This window comes from Micropterus salmoides, unplaced genomic scaffold, assembly GCF_014851395.1.
Source record: "Micropterus salmoides isolate LMB-PRFRI ecotype aquatic unplaced genomic scaffold, ASM1485139v1 Ms_hic_scaffold_7, whole genome shotgun sequence".
Classification (NCBI taxonomy): Eukaryota; Metazoa; Chordata; class Actinopteri; order Centrarchiformes; family Centrarchidae; genus Micropterus; species Micropterus salmoides.
Window position 1 is genome coordinate 59,571 of NW_024044459.1, and position 19,204 is coordinate 78,774.

The following is a 19,204-nucleotide window of genomic DNA, read 5'->3' on the forward strand; positions in this document are numbered from 1 at the left end:
TATAATTGAAACCTGTATAAAGTACATTTTGTTACTAATGCAGTCCTTGATTTTAACGCATGTAGCAAAGTTACTTCTGAATTACAGTTTAAACTTTCTCTATTTTTAATTAAAGTGGCTGTGATTATTTTTGTAATATTTGTATCACAGAGAAATTAAATATTGATAACATTAAAGTTAAATTATGCTTTTTTGAGAGAAGCAAAGGCAATCAAACCATGATATTTTAATGTGATTTGGTTTGTACATAACATGCTGTCTGTGTGTGACAGAGAGCGAGAAGGATCAGACACTGCTATTCCTTATATTCAACAAGTACAAAAATGCAATCACACCGTATTTTAGTGTGATAAGGTTTGTACATAATTTGTAGGGGAAATAAACAATATAAAACCATCTGTTGTGTCTCTGCACATGCATCTTTAACCCTGTGTGAGGGTCAACACTATCTTACATCTGAAACAAATTGTCTAAACGGTCTTTAAGAGGACACACATAGTTAAAGTATTTGAGAGGGTACACATAGTAAAGCCATTTATATTCTGGTCCCACTGATGTGATGATCTGGACATGTTGTGTCAGGGGGCAAATGCAGCAAATAATTTTAAAATATTGTAAGAAACTTTGAAACTGCGTCTGTTTGATTGATGTTTTATAAAAAGACTTGTTTAAAGCCTTATTTAATATATCTTTTGGTTGTCTGTGTGAGACAGAGGGAGAGAGGGATCAGATGCTAATACTTTATTGCTGCATTTTAGATAGGAGTAAGGACGGTGTTGGATGGAGTCCTATATTTGCAACAGTTTCCTGTGTTGTTTCATCGTTTAAAGCAGAAAGTAGATCAAAGTAGATACATTTTGAAAGAAAGTGTTTGTTTATACTATGAGTTGGCAAATCTAATGATTTTGTCAGCTGTAGCACATTAAAGTTTAGATGCTGGCTTGTCATTACTCTGCTTGTAAGCAACCGTTTTACATTGTGTATCCATGCCCCTGCTGGCCCACTCAGAGGCTTCAAGACGTTCTTTTCTCCTCTCAAAACTCAAAGATATATTAGTAATTAAATTAGAAAAACTTCAAAAAAGGGAAGACTTTTATCATTTCAGATGGACTTCTATTCTCATGATCTCATCTCTGTGTGTGTCTGTATATGGCCTGTGCTACATTTCAACTTCCAGTACCTGTTTAGTCACTGTGTCTGCCAGTTTGATTACATTATGTTTATTAAGTCTTTTCTGCATCAAACATATAATATATCCACTGGGTTAAACAATGACCCATGTTACCTTCTCCCCCCCCCCCCCCTTTCCTCCATTTCCAGGTCAATGTGTTTGTCCTGCTGTCTGTGGTGTGTGTACTCCTTAATCTGGCTGGATTCATCCTGTGCTGCCAGGGAGCCCAGCTGGTTTCCAGTATGACCAGCTGCCAACTGGTGAGGCTGTGTGTGTCTGTCTGGTTTTGCGCTCATCATTTGTAGATTTCCTGAATGCTTTCTTGTTCACAGTCCCAGCTTCCCTCTGTTCCTCCTATGGAAAGTTGATAATAAATTACATTTTGAGTGCATCACGCTTACTAATTTGATCAATTGCTTGGTGAAGCAGGTTTCTTGGGGGAGGATATAACATGGCAAGTAAACTGAAGGCTGCATAGTAAGTTACCAACAAAATCTCAAATTCTCATTTAATCACTTTGGGTGGGAAAAAATGTCCCTATCGAGTCTCCTTGGCTTTTATTTTGTTGTGTTGTTGTTTTTAGATTTTAACAACTCAATAAAATAATCCAAAATCCAAACTCATATACTGTCAAGGGCTGAATCTAATGATGTTGGACACAATTAGCTCTGTGCATTAGGTGAAATTGGTTTTGTGTGTGTGTGTGTGTGTGTGTGTGTATTTTAGAATGTGTTGAAATGACCTTGGTCAGTTGTAATATCAATCATTCTATAAAGTTACACATGGCTTGTCATCACTCTGTGTGTGTGTGTGTGTGTGTGTTCAAAATTAATGAATAAAAGAATAAATAAATAATCATACCATTATGACATAAACAGCTCATTATTATGAAGGATTACTTCCTGCTGCTCTCCTTCACACCAACAGTTGATTGCAGGCAATTTTTATTTCATTCCCGCAGTTGTTTTAATTCAGCTTCAGAGCCAGAATATGTGATTGGCTCTCTTCTCATTCAGGCTGAAGCAACAGCCAATCATATAACTTGCTCAACCCTGTTTGTCCTGATTGACAGGGCTGAAACTATCAAACACCTCCTCCTGCTGCACTTGCTGCTCTGTCTGGCCTTGTGTATATTTTGTGTCTTATTTTATTTCATCATATTTTCATCTTCATTCTTCATCACCATTTCACTCACACATACAAAAGTGAGACAGGGCTCACCTGTTATTCAAGGGAAATTCTGTGCAGAAGTTCTGGACTATTATGGGATCTGTCAAAAGTGTTTACCAGATGAAGAAAGACATGGAATAGGGTCAGTTTTTCTGTAGAGGCACAAAAGAGTCTGTGGAGCCGTAGCTCAGTGGGGGTTTGCATCAGCTGAACAGAGTCTGGGGATTTCTGAAACAGTGCAGAGTCAGGGGAATGTGGCAGCAGTTCATGGGGTTCAAGTAAGAATGGGCAATAAAACAATAATGATACTTTTTGCAATGTAATTTTCCTCAATAACAATAGAACAAATGTTCAAGATATCGTCAATAAATATGTGATTAAATTAGGGCTGAAACGATTCATCGATTAAATCAATGCAAAGAATTTGCATCGATGCTTCGTTTAATCCATATAACTATTCAGGTGAAACTCGAAAAATTTGCATATTGTGCAAAAGTTCATTTATTTCAATAATTCAATTTAAAAGGTGAAACTAATATATTATATAGATATAAGGAGGGAAAGCCTCAAAAAGTAATTGCAAAAGAAGTTGGATGTTCTCAAAGTGCTGTATCAAGGCACATTAATAGAAAGTTAAGTGGAAGAGAAAAGTGTGGAAGAAAAAGGTGCACAAGCAGCAGGGATGACCGTAGCCTGGAGAGGATTGTCAGGAAAAGGCCATTCAAATGTGCAGGGGAGCTTCACAAGGAGTGGACTGAGGCTGGAGTTACTGCATCAAGAGCCAGCACACACAGACGGGTCCTGGACATGGACTTCAAATGTCGTATACCTCTTGTCAAACAAACGACCTCAGAAGCGTCTTACCTGGGCTCCACTGTAAAATGAAATTTATGTCGCCACGGCAACAGCCCGACAGCCCCTGAACAAAAAGCAGCCGGTGTTCTGCCACACCACAGACAAGGTAACAGTAGCAGCAACTTTAGCATTTCACTGAAATCACGATTGATTGTTGAGTTGAAGCCAAAGTAAGCCGCAGTCCTCAGCTGAAAATGTGCAACCGTGTGTTTGTTGTTCTCCTTTTGGGCCGTAACCTCACAGTCAGGAGATAACTGGGTGTCGGGAGCTGCACCTTTTTAACTCACCTGCAGTTCTCTCTGCAGCTCAGACAATCCCTGATACCTGAGTGTGCTAATCCATCCTTTCACCCAGATTCTTTGTCTTTACAATAACAAACAGCTGTTTCCTGTGCAGGAACGCTCATTTCCCGTTTCACATTTTACGTGTGATTTCTTGACAAAACGTGGTTTAGAGACCAGCGTTGGGTGACTCAGCCGCTGTCAGCTCGTGTAGTGTGTGACCCCCTGCCACAAACACTTCAAGACTCCCGTCACAAGAGGGCAAGTTGTGTGAACGGCATGGCCATTGGCCAACGCTGAATGTAGTCTGCCCGAGCCTGTAGTATAACTTGTATAGCACTCGGATGATGTTTGTGATTGTAAAGCAGCTGTCTGGTTGTTGGTCTGATGTTTGCTGTATGACACAATTTCTGAAAGGACCAATAAATAAATATCACCTATAAACGTGCACAGCTGATCCCGTTACCGTGGGGAGGGTGGGGCGACGCCAAGCTAAAGTACTTCTTACAGTTTTTTTCGATTGCTAAACGACAGTGAGCACAACTCGAGCTACATGTGCAAAACTCTAACTACAGTCTGGACAGCAGCAGTTCATGTGGACCAAACCCTAGTTAGTTTTTCATTGCTTCAAAACTCTACACCCTTATCCCATGACCTCAACCACAACCTGCACAACACTGTGGATTTACAGCACTTTGTTCAAATGCTAACACACTGCTGTCAAAACTGTGAACCACAAATATATACATATATATATACACACACACACACACACACACACACATATATATATATATATATATATATATATATATATATAGGTAGAGCTCAGAAAGACTAACTTTGGAAATGGAACAAGGAAGACGGGTTCATGGAGGGAGACAAAGAAGACAAAGAGCTGTTATTTCAGATGAAATAAGGGCTACACTTATAGACCATGTCATGAACCATGGTCTCTCATTGAAAGAGGCGGGGTTGAGGGTGCAACCCAATCTGCAAAGATCCACAGTGGCATCTGTAATGCGAATTTTCCTTCATACAAACAGGTGAGAGTGACATCCTTACAATAAATGAAAACATTACAGGAATTTATTTTGTATAGCAATTATAGAATATTTACACAGATATATATTACAGTAAGTTTGACTGTAAAATATATTTTTACAACAGGACCCAAAGGCTGCCCCCAACAGGAGGAAGAGGAAAAATATTTTCAGATGAGCAGGAAAATGCTATTGTTGACATGGTTGTTGTCAACAATGCAATAAAACTGTGGGAGATTCAAAGTAGAGTGCTGGCTGATAATGATATATTTGAAAATGTAAATTCTGTCAGCACAGCAACTATTGCTCGAGTCCTACAGAAACAAGTTACAATGAAACAGTTAAACACTGTACCGTTCTTGAGAAACAGTGAACGGGTAAAAGAGCAAAGATACCAATATGTCCAGGTAAGACGTCTGAGGTTACATACACAGCTATAAAAAATATTTACAGTAAAAAAAACACTAGCATTACTACAGTAAAACTGTGCACTTACTGTTTTTCAGAGAGTAATAGAGGTGGAAGCACTGGAAACACCACATTCATTTGTATTTATCAATGAAGCTGGATTTAACCTTGCCAAAACAGGGCGCAGAGGAAGGAATGTTCTAGGTGGAAGGGCCACTGTGGAGGTTCCAGGCCAAAGGGGGGGGGTATCACCATGTGTGCTGCAATGGCCAATGATGGTTTGCTTCTCAACACACCACTCATTGGCTCATACAACACAGAAAGGCTTATAGCTTTCCTAGAACAGCTCTATGCTCAGCTAGTGCCAGCAGAACAGGGGGAGCCAGTAAGAAACCCCCAAGTTTTTGTCATAGTTTGCGATAACGTTGCTTTTCACCACTCTGCAGCTGTCACAGATTGGTTTGCAGCACATCGCAGATTTATGGTTTTGTACCTGCCTGCATATTCACCCTTCCTCAACCCAATAGAGGTCTGCCTGGAGGTGGAAAGTGTTTGATCACCACCCACATGACCAAATGTCTCTTTTGGAAGCCATGCGTGCCGGATCCAGAGGACTGCCAGGGATGGATAAGGCACAGAAGGTTCTTCCCCAGGTGCATGGCAAGAGAGAACATTAGATGTGATGTTGATGAAAACCTGTGGCCTGATGCTAGAGAGAGGCAGGATTAGCCCTCAATTATTAGTTGAAATTACAGTATGTGTTATGATTCCGTCTGTGTGTCTTGTTTGGGAGTCTGAGTTTAGTTCCATGTCCTTAGTTCATGTTTTGGTAATGATTCCTGGTCCTTGTTTGTATTTTTGTGATTTGGTCTCCTCTGTACTCTGGGTTCTAGTTTTGTGTTCTCATTTAGGTTCTGGTTCTTTGTAACTTGTGTGTTTCTGTCTTCGTGGTTATTCCCTCTCCCCCATGTCTGCTTGTCTAGTGTTCTCTCTGTTTCTCCCTGCTTGTCTCTCTGCCTCGTTAGCCCTGATCCCGCTCACCTGTGTTGCTCCCGCCCCGCTCGTTAGTCCCTGTGTATATGTATGCCTGCTTGTCTCTCCAGTCTTTGTCACGTCCTTGCGTCTAAAGTTGAGTGTTCCTGCCTGTTCCTTGTCTTCCTAGTTCTGGATTATTCCCTGTGTTCTGGACTACCTTTGTTGGACTTTGCCTCGAGCTCCTTGTAAGCCTGTTTAAGTTAGTTTTTTGAGTTAATAAACATTTTTGGTCTGCAACCTCCTCGCCTTGCCATTGTCTGCATTTGGGTCCTCGCCCCAGTCTGCACTCAGCGCCCCAACCCATGACAGTATGTACTTTGAGTTTCTACCTTTTTTTTCTCATTACTGTAATTCCGTAATTTACTACAGACTGTTGAAGCAAACTGCTAATTTTCATTTACATTAAGGAATTGTTATGTTCTAAAAATTAAAATAAATCATGTGAAAGAATGTCACTCTTTTCTTTGAAGAAAATATTACTTTGTATGAAGTCACTGAAATTGTTCAAACTGTAAAGATGAAAAGTTTGTATTTTCTGTATTGGTGTTTGATGCTAGTGTTTTTACTCTGTGTGTTCTGAGTGTGTGTGTGTGTGTGTGTGTGTGTGTGTGTGTGTGTGTGTGTTATCTCAGTGAGGGTTGTGCATAGTGTTTGGCTGCACTGAGCCTGTTTTGAGCCATGTGTTAAGATTTGTGTTGCTTGGAATGAGTTTTGCAGGTGATGTGAACTGTTTAGCTCAGGTGACTGTTGGTAGTGCAGACTGTAGTTAGAGTTTTGCACATGTAGCTCCAGTTGTGCTCACTATCGTTTAGAAATCGAAAAAAACTAAGCGTTGCATTGATGAATCGTTGAAATCTATAGAAGCTTTGAATACTAAAATCATTGTTAGCTGCAGCCCTAGATTGAATTCATTTGAATCACAAACAAATTAGCACATAATTTTTCTATTAAAATATATATTTTTGTTGAGGAAAAGGAACTGAAAAAAGATTTACTAATCATATTTGTTGTCATAGTTTTGAATGTTCAACCTCAGATTTGTGAAGTGATCAATCAAGTGTTTGTCACATTCTGACCATAAAAAAAGCTGAAACAGTTCATGAGATTCAGGGGTGTCAGGTATTTGCTGCAGCATAGCACAGTCCGAGGGCTGCTGCTGCACAACAGGGAAAGCAGCAGTTCAGCAGATTTAATTCAATTCAATTTTATTTATATAACGCCAAATCACAACAACAGTTATCTCACAGCGCTTTTCATAAAAGAGCAGGTCTAGACCGTACTCTGTGATGCTATTTACAGAAGCCCAACAGTTCCCACCAAGAGCAGCACTAGGAGACAGAGGCAAGGAAAAACTTCCTTTTAAGAGGCAGAAAACTCGAGCAGAACCATGGCTCAGGGTGGGCGGCCATCTGCATCGGGTTTAGGGCCAGGTTGCAGCTTAACAGGTAAGACGGGGGAAAAACTTGCAGAAACTCATCATCACAGGGTTGCTGCTGTTCAGGCACTGACACAATCTTTAACAGTTCTACTGGTCCTGGCTGCAAATAGGCAGATACAGGGGTTTCAAAAAGTCAATTTTTCGCAGCAGAGACAGGGTATTGTTGCAGCAACACAAAGTCAGAGTAGGGCTGTGGTTCAGGAGTTGGCGGGGCAGCAAACAGGACAAAGAGAATGGACAGGTCAGGGGACACCTCCATTGCACTGTGTAAAACTGTTTTTGGGAATATAGGCTGGATGCAAACTGGCAGATTGCCAGGCTGGGGAACAGATGGCTTGATGCTAGCAGGCATCGCATTATCCCACCCTGGGCTAACAGAGAGAGAATCCGAAACACAGCTGGCTGGGAGATGGCTTAGGTGTGGAGGAAGTCGAATATCCACGCCGGGAATGATTCTCCTACTCCCGGCCTCGCGTACAGTTTCGTCCTGGTTAGCGACACGATAGCTTCCTTATGACTGATATAGCTGGTTCTTGTCCACATAGCTCTCAGTCCCAGCACCTCTAACAAAAAGATTCGGTGAGTGACTAGCAGATATGAGACCAAATGCACGACACAGGAGAGCTGATATCAGTAGCAAGGGTTTTAATCCCAAACTCACAAAGTAAATCAGGCATACAGACAGTTGATGTTGTCACAGTCTGAACAACAGATCAGGCAGCACAGAGACAAGCAAGACACTCCACACTCTACAATGACCAGAAACAGACAACTAATTATACAGGGCAAACAAGCAGGTCAGGAGCACAGCAGGTGACAGATCAGGGTAATCGGGCAGACTGAACACAAGACGCAGGCAAGACAAGAAACAAACAAGAACTACAACCCAACACACAGACAAGGCAGATAAAATAACTGATACAAAACATAAAAATAAACAACAAAATAAGCTAACACAGTAAACTGTCTGGTGTAGTAATGCGTATCCCTCCCCAGCTCCCCCGTCTTGTCCAAATATAGTCAGTTCTAGTTCAAAAAACCAAGATGGCGGCGGCCAAAATAGCAAAATGGAGGCTTCAGAACAGGAGTCCACAAACCAGCCATTGATGTCATGGTAGCTACACCCACTTTTTTTACAGTCTATGGGCCATACTCTAAGTTAGCATTTGTGTTGATTAAAGTGGTGTGCAGTATTTGTGTTAAAACGCAAAAGTGAGAGCAACAGAGAGCATAATGTGGAAATGTACTACAGGAACTGATGAGTTTGCAGCAGACAGCATTAACATCAAATGGAAGCAGATCAGACAAAAGTGAGACTTCTTAACCAAAATATCGTCAAATATACTCACAACAGAGAAATTAGGAATATGCTTTGATAAAAACCTGCCTAAAATTAATATCTGCATCTTTTCTTATGCTTGTGTGTGTGTTGTTTCAGAGTGATGCTGGAGATGTGTGTTACTGCTGCTCCCTCTCCACCAGTTCCAGATGTCCTGAGGAGACGCTGCTGGAGCTCCACCCTGCCCACTCCTGTAGCACCATGAGGATCCTGCTCAAGGTACACCTCTATACTGCACTGTGAGCTGCCCAGTGATTACATCCCGACTAGGAATTGACATTTAATATAGTTACATATATACGCAATTAGAAACAATGTTCTACTGTGCAAAGGGGTAAGGGTGGAAAAAATGCTAAATAGACATGTTAATAGGGTATACTTATCAATTAAGAAATGCAAAGTCAGTGAACGTAAGAAATATCTAAATCAAGTCAATATTTGGTGTGAGCACTCATTGTGTTCAATCAATGATTCAATCAAATTTTATTTATAGAGCACTTAAAAAAACAAAAGCTGGCACAAAGTGCTGTACAGAAAATAAAAAACAGACATGAAATACATTGCTCACACGAGGTATGAAATACAAATAAAGCCAAACAACCATACAATAAAATCAGTACAATCAGCATGTCAACTTCAGGTGCCAAAGGCCAAGGAAAAGAGTGGTATTAAGATGAGATTTAAAAACTAGACCGTGAAGAAGCCTGTCTAATGTGTAGAGAGAAGTCATTCCACAGTTTAGGAGCTGCCACAGCAAAGGCATGGTCCCCTCTGAGCTTGAGCTCGTTTTTGGCACACCTAGGGGCAGTTAATCAACAAATTAACAACAAATATGTGGAATGTGCCAGGTTCGTGCATGATATGACATGAAGTGATATTTACATGTGCAGAGACAATTGTATTATTTGAAAGGGGGTGTGTCAGTTGGGGGCCCGGGCCTTGTTGATGAGGCTAGCTGCAGACGGGTAGAAGCTGTTTTTGTGGTGAGAGGTTTTGGTCCTGATGGACCGCAGCCTCCTGCCAGAGGGGAGAGTCTCAAACAGTTTGTAACCAGGGTGGGAGGAGTCAGCTGAAATCTTTCCTGCTCGCCTCAGAGTCCTGGAGGCGTACAGGTCCAGGAGAGAAGGAAGATTGCAGCCAATCACCTTCTCTGCAGAGTGAATGATGTGAACGTACCAGATGGTGATGGAGGAGATGAGGATGGACTCAATGATGGCGGTGTAGAAGTGCACCATCATTGTCTTTGGCAGGCTGCCACAGGAAGTACATCCTCTGCTGGGCCTTCTTGATGATGGAGGTGATGTTCAGCTCCCACTTGAGGTCCTGGGAGATGATGATTCCCAGGAAGCGAGTCCACAGTGGTGACTGAGGAGTCACACAGGATGATGGGGGAGGGTGGGGCTGTGCTCTTTCTGAAGTCCACGACCATCTCCACTTTCTTCAGAGCGTTAAGCTCCAGACTGTTCTGTCTGCACCAGGTCAACAGATGGTCAATCTCCCACCTGTAGGCGGACTCGTCCCCCACCTGAGATGAGCCCAATGAGGGTGGTGTCGTCCGCAAACTTCAGGAGCTTGACAGACTGGTGACTGGAGGTGCAGCTATTGGTGTACAAGGAGAAGAGAAGGGGGAAGAACGCAGCCTTGAGGGGAACCGGTGCTGATGGTCCTGGAGTCAGAGACGACGTCTGCAGGTGGAGTCAGACACGTTCAGTTGAGATAGCTTGTCCTACAGCAGGGCCGGGCTGATGGTGTTGAAACCAGAGCTGAAGTCCACAAACAGGATTGTATGTGTTTAGAAAAATGTCTGTGAACACTGCATCTGCACAGTGCTTCAGGGTGGATGGGGAGTCCAGCACAGCTGCTTTGCGTGGTTTCTGCCTCCTGAACAGTCTGATGTCCCTCTCCAGGATGGTAAGAGAGGGGAAGGAGGTGGGGGATGAGATGGTGGACTGTGGCCGGTCAGTGGTGTGATGGGGGATGGTGTCAGGTCTGTCCCATTGTCTTTCAAAGTGAATAATATAAAAACAGACAACTCCACCTTTTGTTTTGCCGGAGAGCTCTGTGTCACGATCCGCTCTTGGAAGCCAGCCAGCTGCAGCACGGAGTCCGGTATTGATCCACACAGCCAGTCTCTGTGAAGCGCAGAACTCGAGGTTTCTGCCTCTTAAAAGGAAGTTTTTCCTTGCCTCTGTCTCCTAGTGCTGCTCTTGGTGGGAACTGTTGGGCTTCTGTAAATAGCATCATAGAGTACGGTCTAGACCTGCTCTTTTATGAAAAGCGCTGTGAGATAACTGTTGTTGTGATTTGGCGCTATATAAATAAATTGAATCACAGAAGATGAACAACAAGCGGGGTCCCAGAGGAGCCACCAAAAACCATCACTTCTGTCTTACTTTTGTTAAAACCTAAAAAGTAAAGAGCCATCCAGGCCTTTATATTGTCAAGACACTCGAGTAATGGTCTGACAGTTTCAATAATTTAAGAGGCACATAGCTCTGGCTATTATGCACATAACAGTGAAATGACATACCATGCTTAGGAAGGCGGGAGCAAATATAGAGAGAAGAGAAGAGGGCCTAAATTTGAGCCCTGTGGGACCCCACAAGAGAGGAGCAGAAGAGGACAGTCACCACAGCTGACACAGAAAGCCCTACCACAGAAAGACCCAGTGCTATGCCCTTGATGCCCACCCACCACTCCATCGGGATTTCATGGTCCATTGTGTCAGAAACAACAATAGAAAGTAGGTAGATAACGAAATATAACAATATAAAATAAGAAAAGTATAAAATAGTTGTTATGGTTAACATTTACATTATTAAAGAATTGTTATGGTGAACCAAAAAGTACTAGTGCAGTGGTCGGCTATAGGCGGCCCACGAGCAATAATATCTGGCCCGTGACCAGATTACTCTGATAGCAGCAAAAAAATAAAGAGAAATTTTAGCAGCTGGTGCTGAAACAAAAGTTTTTCACATAATCACTTCCTCTTAAGTGATTGTACCTTCAAAATAAAAGCGCAAGAACATTTTTGCTGCAGTAATTTATGTTGTGTTTAATTGAGAGCATATTAATTAGATAATATTGCACAAAACAGTTTGATGGCCACAGGCAGAAATGACTTCCTGTGGTGCATGTTGGGGTCTTGCACTGAAAGTGTTCCTGTGTTTGATTAGCACATTATGGAGTGGGTGGGAGACATTGTCCAAGATGACATGTAGTTTAGACAGCATCCTACTCTCTGACACCACCACCAGAGAGTCCAGCTCCACCCTCACAATGTCACTGGCCTTGCGGATCAGTTTGTAGAGTCTGTTGGTGTCTGCTACCCCCAGCCTGCTGCCCCAGCATGCAGAAAACAGGATGGCACTGGCCACCACAGACTCATAAAACATCCTCAGCATCGTCCTGCAGATGTTGAAGGACCTCAGCTTCCTCAGAAAATAGAGACGGCTTTGGCGCTTCCTGTAGAGGGCTCGAATGTTCTTTGCCCAGTCCAGTTTATTGTCCATGTGCACTCCTAGGTACTTGTAGTCCTCCACAGTGTCCACACTGATCCCGTGGATGGAAACAGGGGTCACTGGTGGCTTTGCTCTACTTAGATCCACAACCATCTCCTTAGTCTTTGTCACGTTGAGCTTTAGGTGGTCCCCCCCCCCCCACAGCTCTGTACTCAGCCTCGTCACCCTGCTGATACATCCAACCACAGCAGAGTCATCAGAAAACTACTGAAGATGGCAGGACTCTGTGGGGTAGTTGAAGTCCATGGTGTAGATGATGAAGAGGAAGTGAGAGAGGACAGTCCCCTGCAGGGCCCCGGTGTAACTGATCACGCTGTCTGACACAGTGTTACATACTGTGGTCTGCCAGTCAGGTAGTCCACAATCCAGGACACGAGGGGGGCATCCACCTGCATCACTGTCAGCTTCTCACCCAGCAGGGCCGGACAGATGGTGTTAAAAGCACTGGAGAATTAAAAAAACATGACATGCAGGAGAGGAATAGAGAGAGAGAGGGGAGGGAGGCAGCCTACACAATATACACACAGAGGTACAGACAGTGAAATGAAAAATGGTACAGATATTTATAATCATGTTAATGCTAACAATCGTAATGATTATAATAATAAGACTAGCAACAATAGTCGTTGCAGCAGAGGGTGTCGAGCAGGAACACGGGGGCAGCAGGTGACCCGCAACCACAGATCCAGACTCCACAGCTCCAGAGCCAGAAAACCTGCAGGAAGTGATAGGAGGAGAGGGACGAGAAAGCACAAGACTACCAGAAAGGGGAGAAGTTGTGTTAGTAACATGCAATAATGGGATAAGGTTGCATACAGAGGGAGAGAAAGTAGAGGAGAGAGGAGCTCAGTGCATCATGGGAAATCCCCCGGCAGTCTAGGCCTATAGCAGCATAACTAAGGGATGGTTCAGGACTACCTGAGCCAGCCCTAACTATAAGCTTTATCAAAGAGGAAAGTCTTAAGCCTACTCTTAAATGTGGAGATGGTGTCTGCCTCCTGAACCCAAACTGGAACCTGGTTCCACAGGAGAGGAGCTTGATAGCTGAACGCTCTGGCTCCTAGTCTACTTTTGGAGACTCTAGGAACCACAAGTAACCCTGCATTCTGGGAGCGCAGTGCTCTGGAGGGGTAGTAAGGTACTATGAGCTGGGTTAGGGTTAGGGTTAATGGTATCAAATGCAGCACTAAGATCTAATAAAACCAGTACAGAGACAAGTCCTTTGTCTGATGCAATAAGGAGGTCATTAGTAATTTTCACCAGTGCTGTCTCTGTGCTATGATGAGTTCTAAATCCTGACTGAAAATCCTCAAATAAACTATTGCTCTGTAGAAAGTCACACAGCTGTTTAGCAACTGCTTTCTCCAGAACCTTAGAGAGAAATGGAAGGTTAGATATAGGTCTATAGTTGGCTAAAACATCCGGATCAAGTTTGGGCTTTTTCAGAAGAGGTTTAATTACAGCTACTTTAAAGTACTGTGCTACATAGCCTGTTGATAAAGATAGATTGATCATATCTAGTATAGAAGTGCTGACTAAGGGTAAAACATCTTTAAGCAACCTAGTCGGGATGGGGTCTAAGAGGCAGGTTGATGATTTAGTTAGTTGAAGTTAGTTGGTAAAGATTGAGGGAAGCAAAACAGTCTAAACATGTACCTGGTTCTACAGCTGTTTCGAAGGTTCCTGAGTTAAGAGATAAGTTGGTGCCAGTTGAGGGCAGGTCTTGGTGAATTTTGTCTCTAATAGCTAGAATTTTATTATTAAAGAAGCTCATGAAGTCGTAACTACTGAGAGCTATGGGAATACTTGGCTCAATAGAGCTGTGACTCTCTGTCAGCCTGGCTACAGTGCTGAAAAGAAACCTGGGGTTGTTCCTATTTTCCTCTATTAATGACGAGTAGTACGCTGCTCTGGCATTACGGAGGGCCTTCCTATAAGTTTTAAGACTATCTTGCCAAATTAAACGAGAATTTTCCACTTTGGTGGAACGCCAATTCCTCAAGTTTCCGCGATATTTGCTTTAATTTGCGAGTTTCAGTATTATACCATGGAGCAAACCGTCTTTGTTTTAGTATTTTCTTTTTTAGAGGGGCTACAGAGTCCAGTGTCATTCGCAGCGAGCCTGCAGCACTATCAACAAGATGATCGATTTGGGAGGGACTGAAATTAGCATAGGAGTCCTCCGTTACTTTGTGACTAGATAATGAATTTAGAGCTAATAAAATAAAATCTTGTATAGAAATTTTTGCCCAATGGCGAGTAGTTCAGCAATACAAACTCAAAAGTTATCAAACAGTGGTCACATGAATATTAAAATCCCCTACAATAATAACTTTGTCCGTTTTAAGGACTAAAGTTGACAAAAACTCTGCAAATTCAGATAAGAATTCAGAGTACGGACCAGGTGCTCGCTACACTATAACAAAAAGAATTGGTTGCAGTGATTTCCAACTTGGGTGCGAAAGACTAAGAACAAGACTTTCAAATGAGTTATAGTTTAGTTTAGGTTTAGAGCTGATTAGTAGGCTAGAGTCGAAGATAGCTGCAACTCCACCTCCTCGGCCTGTGCCTCGAGGAATGTGAGTATTAATATGACTGAGGGGTGGATTCATTTAGGCTAACATATTCTCCATCACCCAGCCAGGTTTCAGTAAGACCAAATAAATCAATATCATAATCTGATATTAGTTCATTTACTAGTTTCAAGAAGGTTGCACTACTGCATGTTTAAAATATTCAGGGACCACCCCAGAGTACAGGCTACTATTTAAAACTGCATGAACAGATGGTCCTATAGTGGGGAAAACCTCCTTAAAAAGTCAGGGAGGGACAGTGTCATTTGGAGAACCTGAGGGCTTCAAATGACCAACAATATTCTGTAAAACAGATAGTCACAGGTTCAAATTTGTCAAAGACAGTACAGCAGAGGACAGGGACTGAAGAGTCATAAGCATAAAGTGAGATTTTTTTCACAAACAGCTTGGGAAGCATCAACACAGACAATCTGCAGGACATTAAGAACCTAGTTAGTAGTCTTAAGCAAAAACCCAGGTATATTAACAGCCGCACAGGTATATTAAAAGCTGCCCTGGTATATTAACGGTCGCACAGTTTTGACGGCCACCCAGGTATTTTAACGGTCGCCTAGGTGTATTAACAGCCGCCCAGGTATATTAATGGTTACACTAGTTTAACAGCCTCCCAGGTATACATTAATAGAAACACAGAGAGAGATGTTATCTATTTCATCACAAAACGTCAACACGTGAATATTTTACAAGCATAGACCAGGTAAAGCAACTGTGACCACACAAGTGCAGATATCATTCAGTACAACATTGGTTTTGATTGTTTCGATAGGCTACATCATTAACAAGCCCCCTCTACCTGCTGCTGTGGAAGCGGAAAACTTCAGAAGACGAGTTCTGTGTCTTTTGGGTGACTTTATAAAATGTACTGCTGATGGAGAAAGTTAGCAGAGCAGACACATAGAGAAGCAGGAAGAGGCGGTGTGTTTGCAGTAAGAGACCAGAGGTGTAGGTGTGTCTGTGTGAGTGTGGGGAAAAAGGGAAATGAAGGGAAAAGGAGCAGATTCAAGTAGTGAGGAAACACTAAAACAAGGTGGTGAATGAAGTAAAATTAAAATGGTGAAATAAGAAATGACCTAGTAGTAATCGAAAGATACCCCGCTAACAACCACACCACTGCCACCCCACACCTCGGTCACTTCCGCCATAGTTACATTTTGTGGGAAACACTCGTGTAGTGTCAAATCAGCAAAAAGTAAAGGCTCTCCTGCCTTGTTTCAAAAAACTTTCTTGTCCACCTCTGCACCATACATGCTGCACAGGCTACCAAAATAGCAAAGAGAGGAGCAAAGCACATTTCAACTATCAGTTATTATCTTTTTGTAGTGCACTACTAGACTCAGGCCTGTTTTATATATGGATAACAGATAAAGTAGTTCTGCCTGATCTATTTGAACTGATCTGTTTTTGTCTTTCTCTCTCCAGAAAGTGTTGTTTGCACTGTGTGCTCTAAACGCTCTGACCACAGCTGTGTGCCTTATGGCAGCTGCCCTGAGATACCTGCAGATCTTCACTGCAAGAACAACCTGCATGGTATGATCATACCACATATCCAAATCAGAATTATTAGATGATGATATTTTGATACCCAGAGTAACTGTACACTTCAAGAAAAAAAACACATCATAATAGAAGCTGACATGTCTCCGGTGAGCAGATTTATCAGTAGAACTGAGACCTATAATTTGTGTTCTGTCAGAAAGTGAGATGTTCAGATGGATTTTAAGCCCTGTCTGTGTCCCAGTTCCAGTGTTCTGTCAGGCTAAACAACATATGTAGTCACAATCCTGCTTGTCACGACCTTGGGTTTTATTGTGGTGTTATTCTGTTATTTTGGTTAATGTCCGTTTCGGTTTTCCTCGTTGCCTCTGTGATCTTGTTTAGGTTTTGTTAGTTGGTCATTGCTTCCTTGGTCTCTGTTGTATTTAATTACTTATATCCTTGTCTATTGTCGGTAGTTTTACCTCAGGTTTTATTTGTTAATTTTGGTGGGGGGTTTTTTTCTAGCTTTGTTTCCTGTCTGCCTTGATTCCTAATGTGTCTCACCTGTGATTAATTGCCCTGCCTGCTTGTGTGTGGTGTGCCCCTATATGCATTGCCCTCAGTTGTGTTCAGTCCTTCTGGTGTCATCGTATGCAGAGTGTTCTGCCTTGTGCTCTTTCTCTGGATTTCTGAATTCTTACTATTCTACCTGTTTGGATTACCTTACCTTTGTTGAATTCAACCTTGGTTTGGACTCTTTCTCGTGCTGAGACGTAAGCCTATTTTTGTTCATTTAATAAATCATCTTAAACTGCATCCTCCTCGCCAGTGTCTGCAATTTGGGTCCACACTTCTGTTTCCCAACTTCTACACTCAGCCCTTTCTGATTGTACAAATGTTACGGTAGCACTTACTGTTGTGTTTAGATTTGAAAGGAAACATCTTCTTGTCAACTCGTTCCATGATCTGTTTTTGCTTTCTGTGTTCAAATGTCCAAGTGTGTAAAGGGGGTGCACTGAATGTAAGAAGGATGGAACTGGAGATAGGATGTAGATAGTCTTGCTTGGTCGCCCTGACCTCTGTGGTTATGAAGTCCTTTGAACGCCTTGTGTTGTCCCACCTTAAATCCATCACAGACCCACTCCTGGACCCCCTGCAGTTCGCCTACAGAGCCAACAGGTCTGTAGATGATGCAGTAAACATGGACCTTCACTACATCCTCCAGCACCTGGACTCCCCAGGAACCTACGCCAGGATCCTGTTTGTGGATTTCAGCTCTGCTTTTAACAACATCATCCTGGCCCTGCTGCAGGACAAGCTCTCCCAGCTGAACGTGCCTGACTCCACCTGCAGGTGGATCACAGACTTCCTGACGGACAGGAAGCAGCACGTGAAGCTGGGAAAACATGTCTCTGACTCCAGGACCATCAGCACCGGTTCCCCTCAAGGCTGCGTTCTTCCCCCTTCTCTTCTCCTTGTACACCAACAGCTGCACCTCCAATCACCAGTCTGTCAAGCTCCTGAAGTTTGCGGACGACACCACCCTCATTGGGCTCATCTCAGGTGGGGACGAGTCCGCCTACAGGTGGGAGATTGACCATCTGTTGACCTGGTGCAGCCAGAACAGTCTGGAGCTCAACGCTCTGAAGAAAGTGGAGATGGTCGTGGACTTCAGAAAGAGCACAGCCCCACCCTCCCCCATCATCCTGTGTGACTCCTCAGTCACCACTGTGGACTCCTTCCGCTTCCTGGGCATCATCATCTCCCAGGACCTCAAGTGGGAGCTGAACATCACCTCCATCATCAAGAAGGCCCAGCAGAGGATGTACTTCCTGTGGCAGCTGAAGATGTTCAGCCTGCCAAAGACAATGATGGTGCACTTCTACACCGCCATCATTGAGTCCATCACCATCTGGTACGCTGCTGCCACTGCCAGGGACAAGGGCAGGCTGCAGCGCATCATTTCGCTCTGCAGAGAAGGTGATTGGCTGCAATCTTCCTTCTCTTCTGGACCTGTACTCCTTGTGGATATGATGACGAGGAAGCTAAAACTCGTAGGCCCTGGCGTGGGTCATCGCGTCTCTTAAGATGTCAGGGAGTGAGGTTTACTCACTGCACAACATCGCTGGCTTCTGTTACATGTACATATGCAAAAACAATTTCTCAATGACTCTTCTCTGGACCCCTGCAAAATCTAACCAGTGTTGACATCTTTCTTTCCACCCCCAACCGGTCGAGGCAGATGGCCACCCACCCTGAGCCATGGTTCTGCTCGAGGTTTCTGCCTCTTTAAAGGAAGTTTTTCCTTGCCTCTGTCGCCTAGAGCTTGCTCTTGGTGGGAACTGCTGGGCTTCTGTAAATAGCACGGTCTACGAGATGTAGTGGACCTAAATTTATTAGTTATGCATTTTAATAAATTTATGAGAATTGATACCCAATTATGAATTATTATTCATAAAATCAGAATTTTCTCGTAAAGGGCACCACCGGAGTTGTTATAATCCTAGAGTCTCCGGACCTCTAGGTAGTTTTGAATAATTATACAATTATTACTAGTGATCAGTTAGTTAATAATCGCTCAATTATCTTAAATCAGTCAGTCAGTCTCATATCTAAAGGGTCAATTCTCTTGGCAGGAACTATAAATAGGCAACACACAGCTCTTGGTTATATTACAGTGAATTTATTCTCTAACTAAGGTGATAAAAAGATGGTTGGATACAGGGAACATAAACATTTGCTGACCAATGAGCCTGGAGGTTCGATTGTGGGAAGCATTTGACTCATACGGCATAGAAGAGCTAATGAAAGTAAACTAATGCTATAGTTTAGGAGTTAAAATGGACATCTGATCACAGGACGTGTGTTAAGTC

At 42.9% G+C, this 19,204-nt stretch overlaps 1 protein-coding gene across 1 annotated transcript in view; it reads left to right on the top strand.

Annotated features, from left to right (window-relative positions):
- LOC119892061 (protein FAM189A2-like) overlaps nt 1-17,147 on the top strand; it is a 55,765-nt gene extending 38,618 nt beyond the window's left edge. The window contains exons 2-4 of the mRNA XM_038704145.1: nt 1,321-1,431; nt 8,840-8,959; nt 16,275-17,147. Coding sequence (XP_038560073.1) covers nt 1,321-1,431; nt 8,840-8,959; nt 16,275-16,388 — 345 coding nt within the window. The 3' untranslated portion in view covers nt 16,389-17,147. The remainder of the gene's footprint in view (nt 1-1,320; nt 1,432-8,839; nt 8,960-16,274) is intronic.
- Nucleotides 17,148-19,204: the final 2,057 nt, after the last annotated feature.